Source organism: Heteronotia binoei, chromosome 3, assembly GCF_032191835.1.
Source record: "Heteronotia binoei isolate CCM8104 ecotype False Entrance Well chromosome 3, APGP_CSIRO_Hbin_v1, whole genome shotgun sequence".
Taxonomy (NCBI): Eukaryota; Metazoa; Chordata; class Lepidosauria; order Squamata; family Gekkonidae; genus Heteronotia; species Heteronotia binoei.
Window position 1 is genome coordinate 148754086 of NC_083225.1, and position 16058 is coordinate 148770143.

General features: G+C 42.9%; 1 protein-coding gene across 1 annotated transcript; it reads left to right on the top strand.

Moving 5' to 3' along the window:
* Positions 1-10272: 10272 nt before the first annotated feature.
* Positions 10273-14222, top strand: LOC132569117 (lymphotactin-like). Its single transcript, XM_060235299.1, has 3 exons — positions 10273-10372; positions 12276-12393; positions 13901-14222. The coding sequence occupies exons 1-3, from the start codon at positions 10303-10305 to the stop codon at positions 14070-14072; spliced, it is 360 nt and encodes a 119-aa protein (XP_060091282.1). The 5' UTR covers positions 10273-10302; the 3' UTR covers positions 14073-14222.
* The last annotated feature ends 1836 nt before the right edge of the window (positions 14223-16058 follow it).

Here is a 16058-nt window from a genome sequence, read left to right on the forward strand (position 1 = left end):
CCTCCTTCCTTCTCCTCTGGCAATTTTTCCATTGGAAAATTCTGCAAAGTTCCAACTGCAAGGCTGGACCAGTTGTTGAATGCTGGCCACCTGGTTGGGCCCAGTTGCATGATGATCACAACCAGGTTGGACCCAGTTGTGTGATAGGGAACTGGCAAGGACTGTAAAAGGGTACCTTGCTTTCCCTTGTATCCCTCTTTCCACACAAGTTCTTTTTTCCTTCTCCTGACAACCCCTTTCCATGCTTCCTTCTTCAGCTATATTTATTGTTTATTTACTTCATTTATACTCCATCTTTCTCCACAGTGTGGACCCAGAGCAACCTACTGCATTCTCCTCTCCTCATTGTACCTTCACAGCAACCTGTGAGATTGGTTAGGCTGAGAATGTGTAACTGGCCTCAGTGAGCTGCTTAATTCCTACTTTTCCTCAGTCTTCTCATGTGAGGGAAACAGTGCTGAACATGGCAAAAACAGAACTCATGATGAGGGAAGAGAGTTGAAGCCTAGGATCAGCATAGTTTAAATGAAACTAAGCCCTCAGGGCCAGATGAACTGCACCCAAGGGTACTAAAAGAACTTGCAGATGTAATTTCTGAGCCTCTGTCCATTATTTTTTGAGAAGTCTTGGAGAACAGTTGAGGTGCCAGAAGGTTGGAGGAGGACAAATGTCCCCATCTTCAAGAAGGGGAAAAAGGAGGATCTAGGTAACTATCAACCTGTCAGCTTGACGTCTATATCTGGAAAAGTTTTAGAACAACTCATCAAACAGTCCTGGAAAATTTAGAAAAGATGGCTGTGATCACTAAGAGCCAGCATGGGTTTCTCAAGAACAAGTCATGTCAGACTAACCTGATCTCCTTTTCTGAGAAAGTGACTGACTTGCTGGATCAGGGGAATGCTATAGACATAGTTTGTCTTGATTTCAGTAAAACAAAGCAGGAGTCAAGGTTCACCTTTAAGACCAACCAATTTTTATTTAGAACGTAAGCTTTCGTGTGCTCTTAAGCACACTTCATCAGATGAGAAATCCAGCACAGCGAGCAAAGCCATACATAGTTGAGCAGAGCCATACCTAGCTGGTAGGCAGTGGCCCAGAATGCAACATGGTACAGATTTAAGAACCAATGACAGTGAAGTAAAATTATCTGGTAGGCAATGGTTTAGAATGTAAAATGGTACAGTGACAGAATAGTAAAATTAACAAATTGAGCAAACCTTTGATCTGAGTAGCATGAGCATGCAAAAGCAACAAAACAGTAGTATGTCAAAATGTGAGATTGTCTGTCAATGACAATGGGAGATGGGCTCAATATATGTAATGGGATAAGCAACCAAAGTCCCTGTTTGAGTGTGTCAATACAGCTAAAAGAGAAATACATCAGATAGTGATTTTCTTGTCCACCTAATTTATTTTTTAACATGTAAACATAATTCTAGTTTGCCATAGGAAAAAGGAATACAATAAAATATAGTGAAAATGGATAAAGCACATGTAATGAGATATACAGCCAATATCCCTATTTTGGGTATGTCAATACAAATAATCATACTGATACACAATTCTAAAACAGAAACACATTGGAATACTGTGGATGTATAGCCATACTCGCTGATAGTGGGTTAGCATCTGTAATGAGATAATGATTTCAGTAAGGCTTTTGATAAGGTTCCACATAATATTCTTGTTGACAAGTTGGTAAAATGTGGTTTGGATCCCTTTACTATTAGATGGATCTGTAACTGGTTGACAGATCGCACCCAAAGAGTGCTTGTGAATGGTTTCTCATCCTCTTGGAGAGGAGTGACAAGTGGAGTGCCTCAAGGATCTGTCCTGGGACTTGTTTTGTTCAACATCTTTATAAATGATTTGGATGAAGGAATAGAGGGAATGCTTATTAAATTTGCTTATTATACTAAATTGGGAGGGGTTGCAAATACAGTAGAAGACAGAAACAGGATGATGTTGTCAAGCTGGAAAACTGGGCAAAAGCCAATAAAATGAATTATAACAGGAATAAATGTAAAAGTTCTGCATTTAGGTAGGAAAAATCAAATGCATCATTATATGATGGGGGAGTCTTGTCTTGGCAGTAGTATGTGTGAAAAGGATCTAGGGGTCTTAGTGGACCATATGCTGAACATGAGTAAGCAATGTGTTGCAGTGGCTTAAAAGGCAAATTCCATTTGGGGTTGTATCAACAGACATATTGGGTGATACCAGATGGCCGGTTTGGGTCGGCTTCAAGCCATCCCACAGAGGGTCAGCCGGAAATGGAGTGCCCCGGAGCTTCCGGATGGCACGCAGAAAAGGGGCAGGGCTTGGGCACCCAGGGAGCATCTGGAATGCTCTTGCATCCCATTCACGGCTCTCTGGGCACTCTCCGGGCAGCCCCCAGATTTCCAGACGGCCGGGGAGGCTCCTCAGAGAAAAGGTACCACTTTGAAAGTGGTGCCTTTTTGAGCCCGCTCCTGGCAAGCCTGGGACGGGACCAGGGTGGGACAGGGACGGCAGGCAGATGTGTGCATGTGGATGCGCTTTTTTGGTCTGCCTGCCTCCTGTCCCCCCAGGCGGCTTTAACTGCCTGTCTGGTATCACCCATCGTGTCCAGATCATGTGAAGTGATGGTATCACTTTACTCTGCACTGGTTAGACCTCACCTAAAGTATTGTGTTCAGTTTTGGGCACCACAATTAAAGAAGGATATAGACAAGCTAGAACGTGTCCAGAGGAGGGCAAGATCATGAGGGGTCTGGAGACCAAGTCCTATAAGGAAGGGCTGAAGGAGCTAGGTATGTTTAACCTGGAGAGGAGACAACAGAGAGGTGATATGATCACCATCTTCAAGTACTTTGAAGGGCTGTCATATAGAGGATGATTTGGAATTGTTTTCTATTGTCCCAGAAGGTTGGACCAGAACCAATGGGTTGAAATTAAATCAAAAGAGTTTCTGGCTAAACAGGAAGAACTTACTTACAGTTAGAGTGGTTTCTTAGTGGAACAGGTTTTCTTAGGACTCGGAGGTGGTGGGCTTTCCTTCCTTCGAAGTTTTTAAGCAGAGGCTAGATAACCATCTTACAGTAATGCTGATTCTTTGAATTAAGAAGATCAAGAGAAGGAAGACAGGAAGAGTTGCATCAATGCTTAGTTCTTGTAGCCCTTTCTTACATGGCCAGGGAAATGCTGATTGCCACTTTGGGGTCAGTCAGCAATTTTTCTCCAGGCCAATTTGGCAAGGGATCCTGGAAGTTTTTGCCATCTTCTGGGCATGAAGCAGGGGTCACTGGGGATGTATGTGTGTGCAGGGGGACCCTGGAGGTCCCTTCCAACTATGTAATTCTATGATTCTATGGCAGAGTGGAGATTCAAACCTAGCTCTCCCAGACTCTAGTCTGAAACTAACCAATATACAACATTACCTTTTGTGAGGTAGCTGCAATTGAATAGTAGTGAGCAGCTGGGCTTGAGTGAGTCATGCAAGTCACCTAGTGCTCGCTGCTGGCCCTTATGAGTCCTCCCTCAAAAGCCAAAACAGCACTGGAAAGAGCCCTTCTCTGGCCTTTTACTAACAGAAACCAAGACTGGAAAGCTGGTGATCTTGTAAAGCTACAGGCACTGTTCTACCGGGGAGATTACCCCCCCCCCCTTTTGATTTGATTTTGGATTTCAGATTTTTCTACTTGGGACTTCTTTCACATTTCTTTATATCCTACCTTTCTACCCTTATAAGGGCCCCCAAAGGTGGCTAACAAATGATAACATCAGATTTTAAAACCATTGACCCCACCTGCATCATTCAAACAATTAAAAATAGAGAATATATACAAAGACACTTTCAAAAATCCTTTAGTGATACAGCTTCCTGAAAGCTCAGTACAGTATACTTTATCTGGGCCTATAAGGTTTCACTAGCAGAGAATAACTAAATTCAGAAATGTTCACTGGAACATCTAAGAACAGTGGGTGGGTGCTAACTACAGTGGGTGAACTGATTTGTGTTCAGCTAAAGTAATGTTTTCCTCTGTGTGGGGACTCCCCCGTACTTCATGTGATTTCACAAGGCAAATGTCTTAGGAAAAGAAAAAAAGCCCACTGAAAGGAAAGCATTTCATCCTCCTGCCTGTACTATGTGTTACATTTCTCATATTAAACTACACCCAAATGAGGAACAGTTGGTTTAGGGTTAACACGTACATAATTAGACCAGGATGTGGGTAATAAATGGCCACTGTGTAGTAGCAAGTGTCAGGACAAGCAAAGTGCATCATCAGTGATGTGCTTAGAACATGCAGCAGCTCATTTTGTAGAGCGAGGTTGCCTGCAAAGTGCAGATTAATGTTTAAACATTGGGTTGGTGATTAGCATGTTTCCACGCTGTCAAGATTTATGCTGGCCTCACACAAATAGTTTCCTGTTTTCACATGATGTGCGCTTGAAATGATTTCCCTCTTATTATTGGCCAGCTGGTAAACCTGTGCTATACCTATGCTGTGTCCAAGGTTTTGTGTGCTCCTGTGCTCCTGCAGTGGCTCATTGGAGTCAGTGACTAAGCTTGGGACTACATGGACAATGGGGAACAGGATCCTAGTTCCTGCACTTCCCTGACCAATCGTGGGTTCCCTGGCTGGATCAAACTGGCCTATAGCATACTAGCACAGGAGCCTGAGGTGTATATAGTTGGCCCCATTGGCCCCTTAGCCCTCAGTTCAGTTCATGTCTAATATGCTGTTATCACAATAAAGAGCTGTGTTCACCGTGCGAGGAGCCTCCTTGTGTTTTATTTTTTTTTTAAATTTGATTTATATTCCACCCTCCCCACCAAAGCAGGTTCAGGGCGGTATATCGAACCCAGTATTTAATGTACCATGTACAACAGAATAAAATGTACAGTTTGGCTCAATGAAAACAACAATTGATGTAAACTCCAGATTCTTAGATTTTATGAAAAAAGAATAAAAGTGAGCTACATCGATATGGAATCAAAGTGTCATCCAAAGCAGAGTTACACCTTTTGAAGCCCATCAACTTCAGTGGGCTTAGAAGGTTGTAACTCTGTTTATGAGAAAGAATGCTAAAGGTGCTGCAGTAATGTTTATATTGAAGTTTCAGATAAACTTTTCACAAGAGAACTGCAAAGTAACAAAAGAAAAACTCCATTGTTAGAACACTGGCTGTGACCCAAAGAGCCACTTTAAGACCTTGGGAATACCTTTTTCCTTTGATCACCCCAGTGACATATCACAGGTTTCAGCTAACTAATTAATTCAGGAAACAATTTTCAATTTATTTTTCCATTTTTCTACAGTGGCCTACCAGTCAATGTGACACGTGAGCTCAAAGTTTTATGATATGACCACTGCCCTTTAGAAATGGTTAGAAGAAGTGTTTGCAGTTGTAATCAGCTTTGTTCTTACCAGCTGTGGACTCAAAACACCTCTTATATTCCAGATTGGTAAACATATTAATCTGTAGCAGCAGAATAAAGCAGGGGTCAAGTGGCACCTTAAAGACTAACAACATTTATTCCAGCAAAAGTTTTCATTAGTCACATTTTACTTCATGTGATATACAGTGTGACATGAGCTATAAATCATCTGCTGTAATAAATTTTGTTAGTCTCCAAGGTGATACCGAACTGCTTATGTGAACTTGTAAATTGCCCATATACACCTGGCTTTCTGCTGTTGAAAATGAGATGCTGGGTTACTGGTTCTGATCCAGCAAGTCTTTTGCTCATAGAATTGTCAACCTTCAAGTGGTACAAACAAACACTGTGATATGCTGGCTAACCTCCAGGGGGTAGCTGGAGATCTGCTATTTCTCCAGTTCTTCTGGATAAAATGGCTGCTTTGGAAGGTGGACTTTATGGCATTACACCCTATTGATGTCTCTTCCCTCCCAAACACTGCTTTCCTCAGACTCCACCCCATAATCTCAGGATATTTTCAATCAGGAGCTGGCAACCCTACTTCTTCTTGTTTTTCACTTTAAAAGCAGATAGGTGAGATCAGAAGTGTTATAATAATAATAATAACAACAATATTTTTTAATTTATATCCCGCCCTCCTCGCCGAAGCAGGCTCAGGGCGGCTTACATAGCATAAAATACAACGTTACAGTAATACAACAATAAAATACCCCAATTTCATAACAATTAATTAAATATACAATTACATTTAAAATAGCAATTAAAATATCAATTTAAAACCATAATTTGATTTGGTGCTATGATCTTGATATAAACTTAGTTTTCATGGCATTGGTACAATAGTTCCACATTAAAAAGCCAATTGGAAGAGGATGGTTTTGCAGGCCCGGCGGAACTGGTTGAGGCTCCACAGGGCCTGTACCTCTTCTGGTAGCTGATTCCACCAGTGGGGAGCTGTAATCAAGAAGGCCCTCTCCCTCGTAGCTTTCAATTTGGCCTCCTTCGGCCCAGGGATGGTCAGCAGATTTTGCGAGCTAGATCTCAGTTCTCTCTGGGGAACATATGGGGAGAGACGGTCCCTAAGGTAGGCAGATCCTCGGCCATATAAGGCTTTAAAGGTGATAACCAGAACCTTGTAATGAACCCAGTATACAATTGGCAGCCAGTGCAATTCCCACAGCCCAGGCTGTATATGTTCCCACTTAGGGAGTCCCACTAACAGTCTGGCTGCCATGTTCTGCACTAGCTGCAGTTTCCAGGTTCGGCACAGGGTCAGCCACATGTAGAGGGCATTACAGTAGTCTAACCTCGAGGTGACCATTGCATGGAACACTGTTGCCAGGTCATCACGCTCCAGGAAGGGAGCCAACTGCCTCGCCCGCCTAAGATGAAAAAAAGGTGGATTTAGCAGTGGCTGCTATCTGGGCTTCCATTGACTCCAGTAGCACCCCCAGGCTCCTGACCCTGCACACTGTTTTCAGTGGCGCACCATCAAAAGCTGGTAGGGGAATTTCCCTTCCTAGGCGGCCATGGCTCAGGCAAAGGACTTTGCTGTCTTTGCTGGATTCAACTTCAACCTAAGCCAACCTGCCATGGCTTGCAGTGCCAGGTCCAGATTTTCTGGGACATCGTCAGTCTGGCCGTCCATCAGTAGACAGAGCTGGGTGTCATCAGCATACCGGTGGCAACCCAGCCCATACCTCCGGGCAATCTGGGCAAGAGAGCCAATGTAGATGTTAAATAACATTGGGGAGAGAACCGCCCCCTGAGGCACCCCACAATTAAGTAGGTGCCTCTGGGACCGTTCTCCCCCAATTGCCACCCTTTGTCCCCGACCATCAAGGAAAGAGGAAGGCCACTACAAGGTCAGCCCCTGAATCCCTGCGTCGGCTGGTAAACCTGTTATGTTAGTGTTATCTAACATGAATTCATTTTTCAACTGAAGACTAGAATGTTTGTATTCACTGTTTTTTAAAAAATCAAATATATATAAAATTAAAGAACTCTGGGAAATATTTCATAGCCAGCTGAACAATAAAGCAAAAAATACAAGTGCAGTTTCCATGTACCTGTAGTTGCCATGCTTTTGTCAGATGAATAACATAATGTCTTTAAAAAGTTAATGACAATTCCACTGGAAACTGGATGTAAACCTGAGACCACCAACTTCATTCTGTGTAGAGTCCCTAATTTATCTTCTTATCTAGTGATCTAGAGGGAAATTTTTGAATTCTAGTTTTGCCATTTCCCAGCATTGTAGGTATGGTATTGCATCAATTCATCTCATGGGTAAACAAGTCTTCTCTTCCATTGTTTCTTCAGATACAGATCTCATATATTTACTGTTTGGCTTTATATGGTGACCACCATCAGAAGGATGTCAATAGCAACTGCCACCTGTGTCAGCACCTGATTCTGAAAAACAGTAGCCAATAAAAGAAAGCTAGTTTGGTGTATTAGTTAGATTGTCAGACTAAGACCTGAACCCTGTCCTGGAGAGGCCAGGCTAGTATGATCTCATCAGATCTTGGAAGCTAAGCAGGTCAGCCTCAGCTAGTATTTGGAAGGGTGGTCTCCAAAGAATTCCAAGGACACAACTCAGAGGCAGGCAAAAGCAAACCACCTCTGAAACTTCTCTTGCCTTAAAAAAAAAAACAAGTCTAGCTCTCCACCTAAAAGGTAAAGGTGATTTGCCACCTTTGCAAGCACCAAGTCATTACGGACCCATGGGGTGACGTCACATTACGACACTTTCTTGGCAAACTTTTCACAGAGTGGTTTGCCATTGCCTTCCCCAGTCATCTACACTTTGCCACCAGCAAGCTGCCTACTAATTTTACTGACCTCGGAAGGATGGAAGGCTGAGTCAACCTTGAGCTGGCTACCTGAACCCAGCTTCTGCTGGGACTGAACTCAGGTAATCATGAGCAGAGCTTGGGACTGCGGTACTGCAGCTTACCACTCTGTTCCACGGGGCTCCTGCTCTCCACCTAGTGGTGCGTAATTCTAAAAGAGCTAGATCTTCTGGCTGCTGGACAATCTTAGGATCTCCTGCATATACTACACACAATGCTGTATAATAATAATAATAATCAGATTTGAGAAAGCCAGATTCAAATTCCTACTCAGAAAATAAGGCAGGCTTTTCATTGATGGCTGAAATGCTACAATAGACCCAATTGCCTGTCTCTTTATGAATAATCATGTCTTGGTATTCTGCTTTTTATATGTGGCAAATTTAGGATGCTGCTATTATTATCAATCTTCATCACAGCTATTTTATCCTTTGTTGCTGTTTTAATGACCATTTTCTACTTATTCAAACCTTACTTTTGGAAGCTGCCTTTGGAACCTTTTAGGCTTTGAGTGTAACCCACCCCCTCCTTAAATAAACACACAGAGCTACCCCATTTTATCTTCACAACTCTGTGAGGTAGGCTAGCCCCAAGAGCACACTGGCTAAGCAGGGATTGGAACCCCATCTCCTCAGTCCAACCTTCTGTCCCTGGCAACTTGCAGTGGTTCATGCCCATAGTGCAGAGGTGGCCAAACAGCAGCTTGGGAGCCACATGGGGCTCTTTAACTGAGCCTGCTCTGGCGGGGAGGGTGAAATATAAATCCAATAAACCTAAATCTAAACATGTTGTGTGGCTGGCTTGGAGAACGCATTTCTCTCTTTAAATCACTTCTCAAAGTCAAGCCAGCCGGAAGCTTGGAGAATGCATTTAAAGTTAAGGTTGTTTTCTTTCTACCTCTCTCTCCCTCCTCCATCTATTTGCCTTCCTTCCTTCCTGTCTTGTGGGTCTCAAACACCTGATGTTCATGTATTGTGGCTCTCAAACACCTGATGTTCATGTATTGTGGCTCTCAAACATCTGGCATTTATTCTGTGTGGCTCCTACATTAAGCAAGTTTGGCCACCGCTGCTATAGTAGGTATCTCTCTATGTTGTGAGCAGTGTTCCCTCTAAGCTGAGTTAATGTAAACTAGCTCACAAATTTTTAGCCTCCAGCTCACAGATTTTTGTCTTAGCTCAGGAAGGGTGACCCCAGAGCACACTAATTTATGCAGTAGCTCACAACTTTAATGACAGTAGCTCACAACTTTGATGTCAGCAGCTCACAAAGTAGAATTTTTGCTCACAAGACTCTACAACTTAGAGGGAACATTGGTTGTGAGTGAGCATATAGGGCTACTAGCCTGTTTCTGGTTATGCAGTTCTGAAGAAGAGTGTTCTTTAAAGAGGGGGTGGTGATTTCCATTGATCCCCCCTCCTGCTTTAGCCCAGTGAGCTCTCCCCTGAATTTTTTTGTTTCTGGGGATCAATAGGTGGGGGAAGGAGATGAATCAGCAGAAATAGCAACTGCCTATTAAGGGTCAAAGTCTTCTTCACTGGAAGTTCCTACAGCAAAAGTGGCTGGATAGTGCCCAAGCTAATAATAGTAACTGTTGCCGTAGTATGGGCAGAGGGGTCAGAATGAATTATCTTTACGGTCCTCTCAAGCCTTTATGACCTATGTGATTCAACATCTTTTTGACTCCACAGCTTAGCAATGAAACCATAGAACAACTGCAGGTTTCCACTGCACAGAAAGAACTTTCTTTTGCAGCCTAAAATAAAACCAACTTGCAGAGTGCTAAAAAAGTAACCACATTGTGGCAGGAAAAAGCAGACAATGAGGGGCGGCCAGAGAAGAGGGGGGATTTTTCCCCCTTCAGTGAAAATGAATGGACTGATAGCTTCTCAGATTTTCCCCCACGCAACCTCACCATTACGCTTCTTGTGGAGGAAGTGTCCATTGAGATATATAAGTAGAGAAGGGGGCCCTAACTGATCTTATACTTGTCCATCACCCCAAGGGACTAGATCAACAATGAAGCACTATGTGGCAGCCATTCTTGCCATATCATTCCTTGACATCTTCAATGAAGGCATTGTCAGAGGTATGTTTTCAATTCAAATAAAGTACTTAATTTGTTATTTTCAGGTGCAAATAAAACCTGAGGCTTGTATGTTACTACACCACTACATTTGGCTCCTTCTTCAGATGGAAGAGACCCTTCTGTCAGAGGGACACTCTTTGGGCCAGAGACCAGATTCAAACTTGAGCAAAGTAGCCAGAGGATAAACCCAAACTTTAATTTTTTGCCCAGTCTGCTGTGTCAAGGCCTAGCATACATGTTATATTTTACATGTGTGTGCCATGGGTAGTCAGATGTCAGCTGTGACTTTTCCAATGAGAACTTCCCAAGTGTGTGGACCCCAGTTGAGATTGGGACCACAGTACATTCTGCCATAAAATAGAGGAAGCTCCTTAAAGGAAAGCTGTGATAAAAAATAGGGCTAAAATTATGGGCAGAGTGTTAGTGTAGGGCATAATTCTACTATTTTCCACTTGAAAATAATCAGTGAGATATGGGGTTTTATCCAACCAGCTTTTCCATAGGTAAAAAAGAAAGGGGTGGGGGGAGAAACTCCTTTGACCAGCAAAAAGGATGTGGTGGGGATCATGGGACCTGCACTGGCAAAAGCCAAGGACAGTTGGAGGAGAGCTGACCAAGACTGAGTGAAAAAGTTAGCTGGATCCAACCCTTTGTAATCTAGGGTAAATCAGGTGTGCATACCAAATTTGCAAAGAGTTTTATTGCTCATACATCAGTCTGAGTTCCTAGCTGCTGAAAACACAACAAATAATTGCTATAAATCATATTTAGAAACTACACAAAACAGCTGCAAGTAATTATGTCTAAAGAATTATTGGCCTTCATGGCTGGCACCAGTATCTGACAAGGCTAGGCAGCTTCCTGGAACTTGTAGCTGATTGAAGGACCTAGGGAGATCCCCCCCCCTCCGTCTGTGTACTAGACTTTTGAGGTGCTTTTTTGCAGATGTTGCTCATTGCTGAGCAGGTGCCTTTTTAAAATGGTGCATTCTCATGGTGGAGAAAGAAAAGGAAGCTGGAGGGAATCCTTCCAAACACTGGGTCAAAGTTTTGGCTAGTTTTCTGAGTCCGGTATGCATGCACAGCACTGGTGATGGGAAGTGCCATCAAATCTCAGTTTATGGTAACCCGGTAGGATTTTCAAGGCAAGAGATGAACAGAGGTGGTTTGTCAGCATTGCCTCCCTCTGTGTAGCAACCTGAGACTGCAACAGTGGTTTCCCATTCAAATACTGACCAGGGCCAACCCTGCTTATCTTCTGAGATATGATGAAACTGAGCAGTCTGGGTCACTAGATAAGGGCAGCAAATGATCAAATGGCACCTCTTTCCACACGTGCAAGTAATTCCTCATCCAATTTGGGGTAGTTGTACAGAAGCCTGTTTTGTGCATCAGCCTCCCTTAACTGCATTGAGGCAACTGGGACTGCTGAGAAATAGAGTATCATTGCAGAGGAAGGGCAGCCTTGAGGAAAGATCTCTAGAACCCTGCAACCATGCATAACAACTGTGATTCATTGCTTTATATTTGTTGCACTAAACAAAAGCTGGCAAGGTGTTTGGGGAATACGGACAGGATGGTCAGCACTGACTTTGGAAATTTCTGGAGATTTGAAAGTGTTGACTGGAGGCTGGGAAGGGAAAGTGGGGGATGCAATGTCATTGTAGGACATAGATTCTAGAGTATACCATAGAGTCTGCCCTTTGAAGCTTCCCTTTGCTCCAGGAGAAGTGATGTCTGGAGTCTGGAGATCAGTTGTGATTCTGGGAGAGCCCCATGACCCACCTGGAGGCTGATAACCTTGCTTGTAGAGATGAAATAACTGCACATGTTCTAACAAAAACAAAAATCTTCCTCTGTTTATATTTGGTATTAATCATGATGTATAATTCTTGGTTTTTTAGGAAGCTTTGGTTCTCAGATGATGCCACGGAACCAGTGTGAAGACTTGCACCTGGAAGAAATAGACATCAGAAGAATTTCTAGCTATGAAGAACATGAGACACCATTTAAAGCTGTGATGTAAGTATCTAATGTAGACTGTCCTACAAATCCATTGACATCAGCTAGATCTGTGATGGTTCTATCTGGCATCATACTCTTTGCACTGAATAGGAGCAAAGGATGGTTTTGGCCATGCCTTCCTTAAAAGGAAGGACAGTCAAGGCACCTAATCTAGCCATCAAATTAAGGAAAGATAGTGCTGCAGGTGGGGAGGAGTACTGGAGCCATATTTTAGCAGGTTCCACTTATGGCAACCAGCCAGGCTTTTGCTTGGAATTCCTACTCACTCCCACCTCTGGGCATGCCAGTATGGAATTGGCTGATCACTCTCAGAGGCCAAGCAGGAATTTGGGGAGCTCCATCTGATAGGATGTCTTTTTCACCATAATTCCAAGCCCGTGGAAGGTTTTTGTTAGTTAAAGAGGCCTAATTGTATGACTGATGAGACCCTAATTAGGTTGACAGGGATAGCGCATGTGACTGTAATATAGGTAGGAAAGTCCAACAAGCACCCTGAGGCATCTAACAATCAAAGTGCCTCCAAGCCAGCCACTTATTGACTGTTATGTCCAAAAGAGTTTAAAGAGGGGGCTCCATTGGTGCTGGGTAGTCTAGCTGCAGTACAGCTTCATGGGAAATGCGTGAGACTCTATGGCACTCTTGGCACAGGAGCTGTGCAGGCATGGCAGCACTAATTGCACTAAGCTTTGAGCCAGAGTAAGGAGTTCCCATAAGCAGGGAGCATTGGTTGGTTCCCATAAGCAGGAACCAACAGTGGAATAGTTTTAAACAGACAATAAAACCTAGTTTTCATTAAAAAAAATCTATCCACATATGAACAAGTGAATTAGCAGGTGAAATTACAATCCTGAAGTGATGAATCCTGAAACAAAGACCAGAACTGGAGTGAAATTGCCATGATATAAGATTCTCAGAATGGACAGTGATATACAATGAGAACATTGTCACATCCAGTATGAGGTTTTTCTTTTCACTTCATTTGACTGACCAACTAAGCAATTATATTGGAGACATAATAACAAAGGCACCTTCACACACAAGAATGAAGTTTTTCAAATGATCTGAGCCACAATCTTTGGTTCCTTAGTAAAATCCTGCTGAAGATTTTAATTCCAGCTCTGAGAATTCTGGACTGAACTAGATGTTCAGTGAGTGACTCAGGTCTGTAAATGTGGGCCATTACTGAACAGCTGCAAAGTACTGAGATGAAAATGTTCAGAAGAGACATTCACAAAGGGAAGGGTTAAGTATCCCTCTGCTGTAAATAAACCCTGGGCCCCCTCTGCTGAATATCTAGCTCTAGTAAATACAAATTGATGCTTCCCTATGCATCAGTTCATGTAGAAAGGATAGTGTGTTACAGTGAATGACATACATAATTTCAACCTATCACTTTCCCATTTATTAGAGATACCAATCTGTCAAATGCTTACAAGACTCAAAAAACAGCTCAGCATCCTTCCTATTTTGTGCAGAACCTGACTTGCCTCTTCTCCTTTTGTAGATTGGTAACCAAGAATGGATTTCGAATCTGTGTACCACATAATCTTCAGTGGGTAAAGAATGCCATCAGGAACTTGGACCAAAGACCCAAGCCTAAAGTGCCAAAAAAACGCAAATCCTCATCTAGACGCAAAGCCACATCTACATCTAGACCTAAGCGCAGGACTAACTAAACAGATGCAACAGATGTCCACCTATCAACAGCCACTCATAATTCTTGATAACAGTTGCTTGGAAATAAAGTTTCTGAACTCATGTAGCTTCAATGGAATCCATTCATCCATTAAGGAAAGATCATTTAGTGTTCCTTTATTCTTATTTACTTGAGGGCGTTTTATAAACAGGGTTGGCCCTGCCACTAGGTAAACTAGGCAATTGCCTATGATGCCGGTGTTCTGGGGGAGCTGAATTGGGCACCCCCCCATGTGATTCGGTGATCTTATGGGGGGGGGGGCAGAAGTTAGCCTTGCCTAGGGTGCCAGACAGTCTAGGTCTGGCCTTGTTTATTAATATTTAAATTACAAAATCAGCTTCTGTGCTGGGGTGAAAGTAACTAAGTACTAGTTTTAAAATGGCCAAACTGGCAGCTCCCATCTTCTGCGTCAAGCCCCCCGCCCCTGCAAGAGTGGAAGTACCAGCAAGAAATTTGTTGTTTTCACCGCTGCTCCTTCAATATATCCAATTGCAGCTGTGCTTTCTTGGGAGTATTCGTTTTTATTTACATTTCCAGCATCTTCAAGCAGATTAATCTAATGTTTCTTGTTGTACTGTTAGATTTGCTGAAGGCATACTGTGGTTACAGTAGGAATCATGTGATAACTTAATGAGTGAGGTATTCCAATAGAATTTTCAATGCCTTGGTTGAAAGGAAGAGATATAGCAATTCAGCTAAGTATAGTTGGAAGAAATTGATTGTATATTTCAGCTTTTCATTTAGTTGTTGGTTTTACAACAAAAATTGCTTTCACAGTGCATTAAATAAATCTATAATTTTACACTGACTTTGATCTATATTCTGAAGACAATGCTTTGCTTCTTTTCGTTTTAAAAAGTTCCAGTACCCATATATAAGGCTGCACTGATTTCCGTCAGTTTCCCCTCAGGGCTTGGGAGACACCCCCCCCTCCACAACAGATGCCAGTACTCAGTACTGGTGAGTACCACCACAAAAAAAGCCCTGCCTATGCAGAATCTGCAGGAAATTATCTCTGATATTTCCCTTTGAAATGAACTGGAACATCTCAATAACATGGCAGTTATCGGACTGTTGAGTGTTTGACTGGCAGATAGGTGAGATGACAGGTGAGGAAAAAGATCGGCAGCTTGAACACGTGAAGGTGCTTATACTGAATCAGACTGCTGGTCCATTAGTGTCAGTATTGTCTACTCAGACTGACAGACATCTTTCACATCACAACAATCTGACCCTTTTGACTGGAGATACCAGGAATTGAACCTGGGACCTTCTTTATGGCAAGTGGATGCTCTGTCACTGAAGTATGGCCCCTCCCCAGTTCCAGATCTTTCCTCATTGCTGCTTACTACCAGTACCAGCCCACACTGTGACATTCATAAGAACATAAGAGAAGCCATGTTGGATCAGGCCAACGGCCCATCCAGTCCAACACTCTGTGTCACACAGTGGCAAAAAATTTTATATATACACACACACTGTGGCTAATAGCCACTGATGGACCTGTGCTCCATATTTTTATCTAAACCCCTCTTGAAGGTGGCTATACTTGTGGCCACCACCACCTCCTGTGGCAGTGAATTCCACATGTTAATCACCCTTTGGGTGAAGAAGTACTTCCTTTTATCTGTTTTAACCTGTCTGCTCAGCAATTTCATTGAATGCCCACGAGTTCTTGTATTGTGAGAAAGGGAGAAGCAGGACTGGACCATGCCCCACCTCCTGCTCCACCTGATTTTAGGAATGAATGGGATAGCAAGGAGCATCAAATTCAGGTAATTCAGGTTCAGCCACCTTCCTTCTTTTCAGCTTTCAGATTATCGCCTTGGGTGCAGCAAAGGGCAGGGCCAGGTCTGCTTTGCCAAATCTAGCCCCACCTCCTCTTATCTCAAACTGATCTGTGTGTGTATCTGTGTGATTTCTAGCATTTTAGTGGGGTATTGGGTACTGGTATGCATTTATTTTT

What these genes read in the sequence shown, in the direction of transcription:
- LOC132569117 (XM_060235299.1), top strand. Translation starts at nt 10,303, where the DNA reads ATGAAGCACTATGTGGCAGCCATTCTTGCCATATCATTCCTTGACATC. An exon ending in CAATGAAGGCATTGTCAGAG is followed by an intron (nt 10,373 to 12,275) that starts GTATGTTTTCAA and finishes TTGGTTTTTTAG; the next exon opens with GAAGCTTTGGTTCTCAGATG. An exon ending in ACACCATTTAAAGCTGTGAT is followed by an intron (nt 12,394 to 13,900) that starts GTAAGTATCTAA and finishes CTCCTTTTGTAG; the next exon opens with ATTGGTAACCAAGAATGGAT.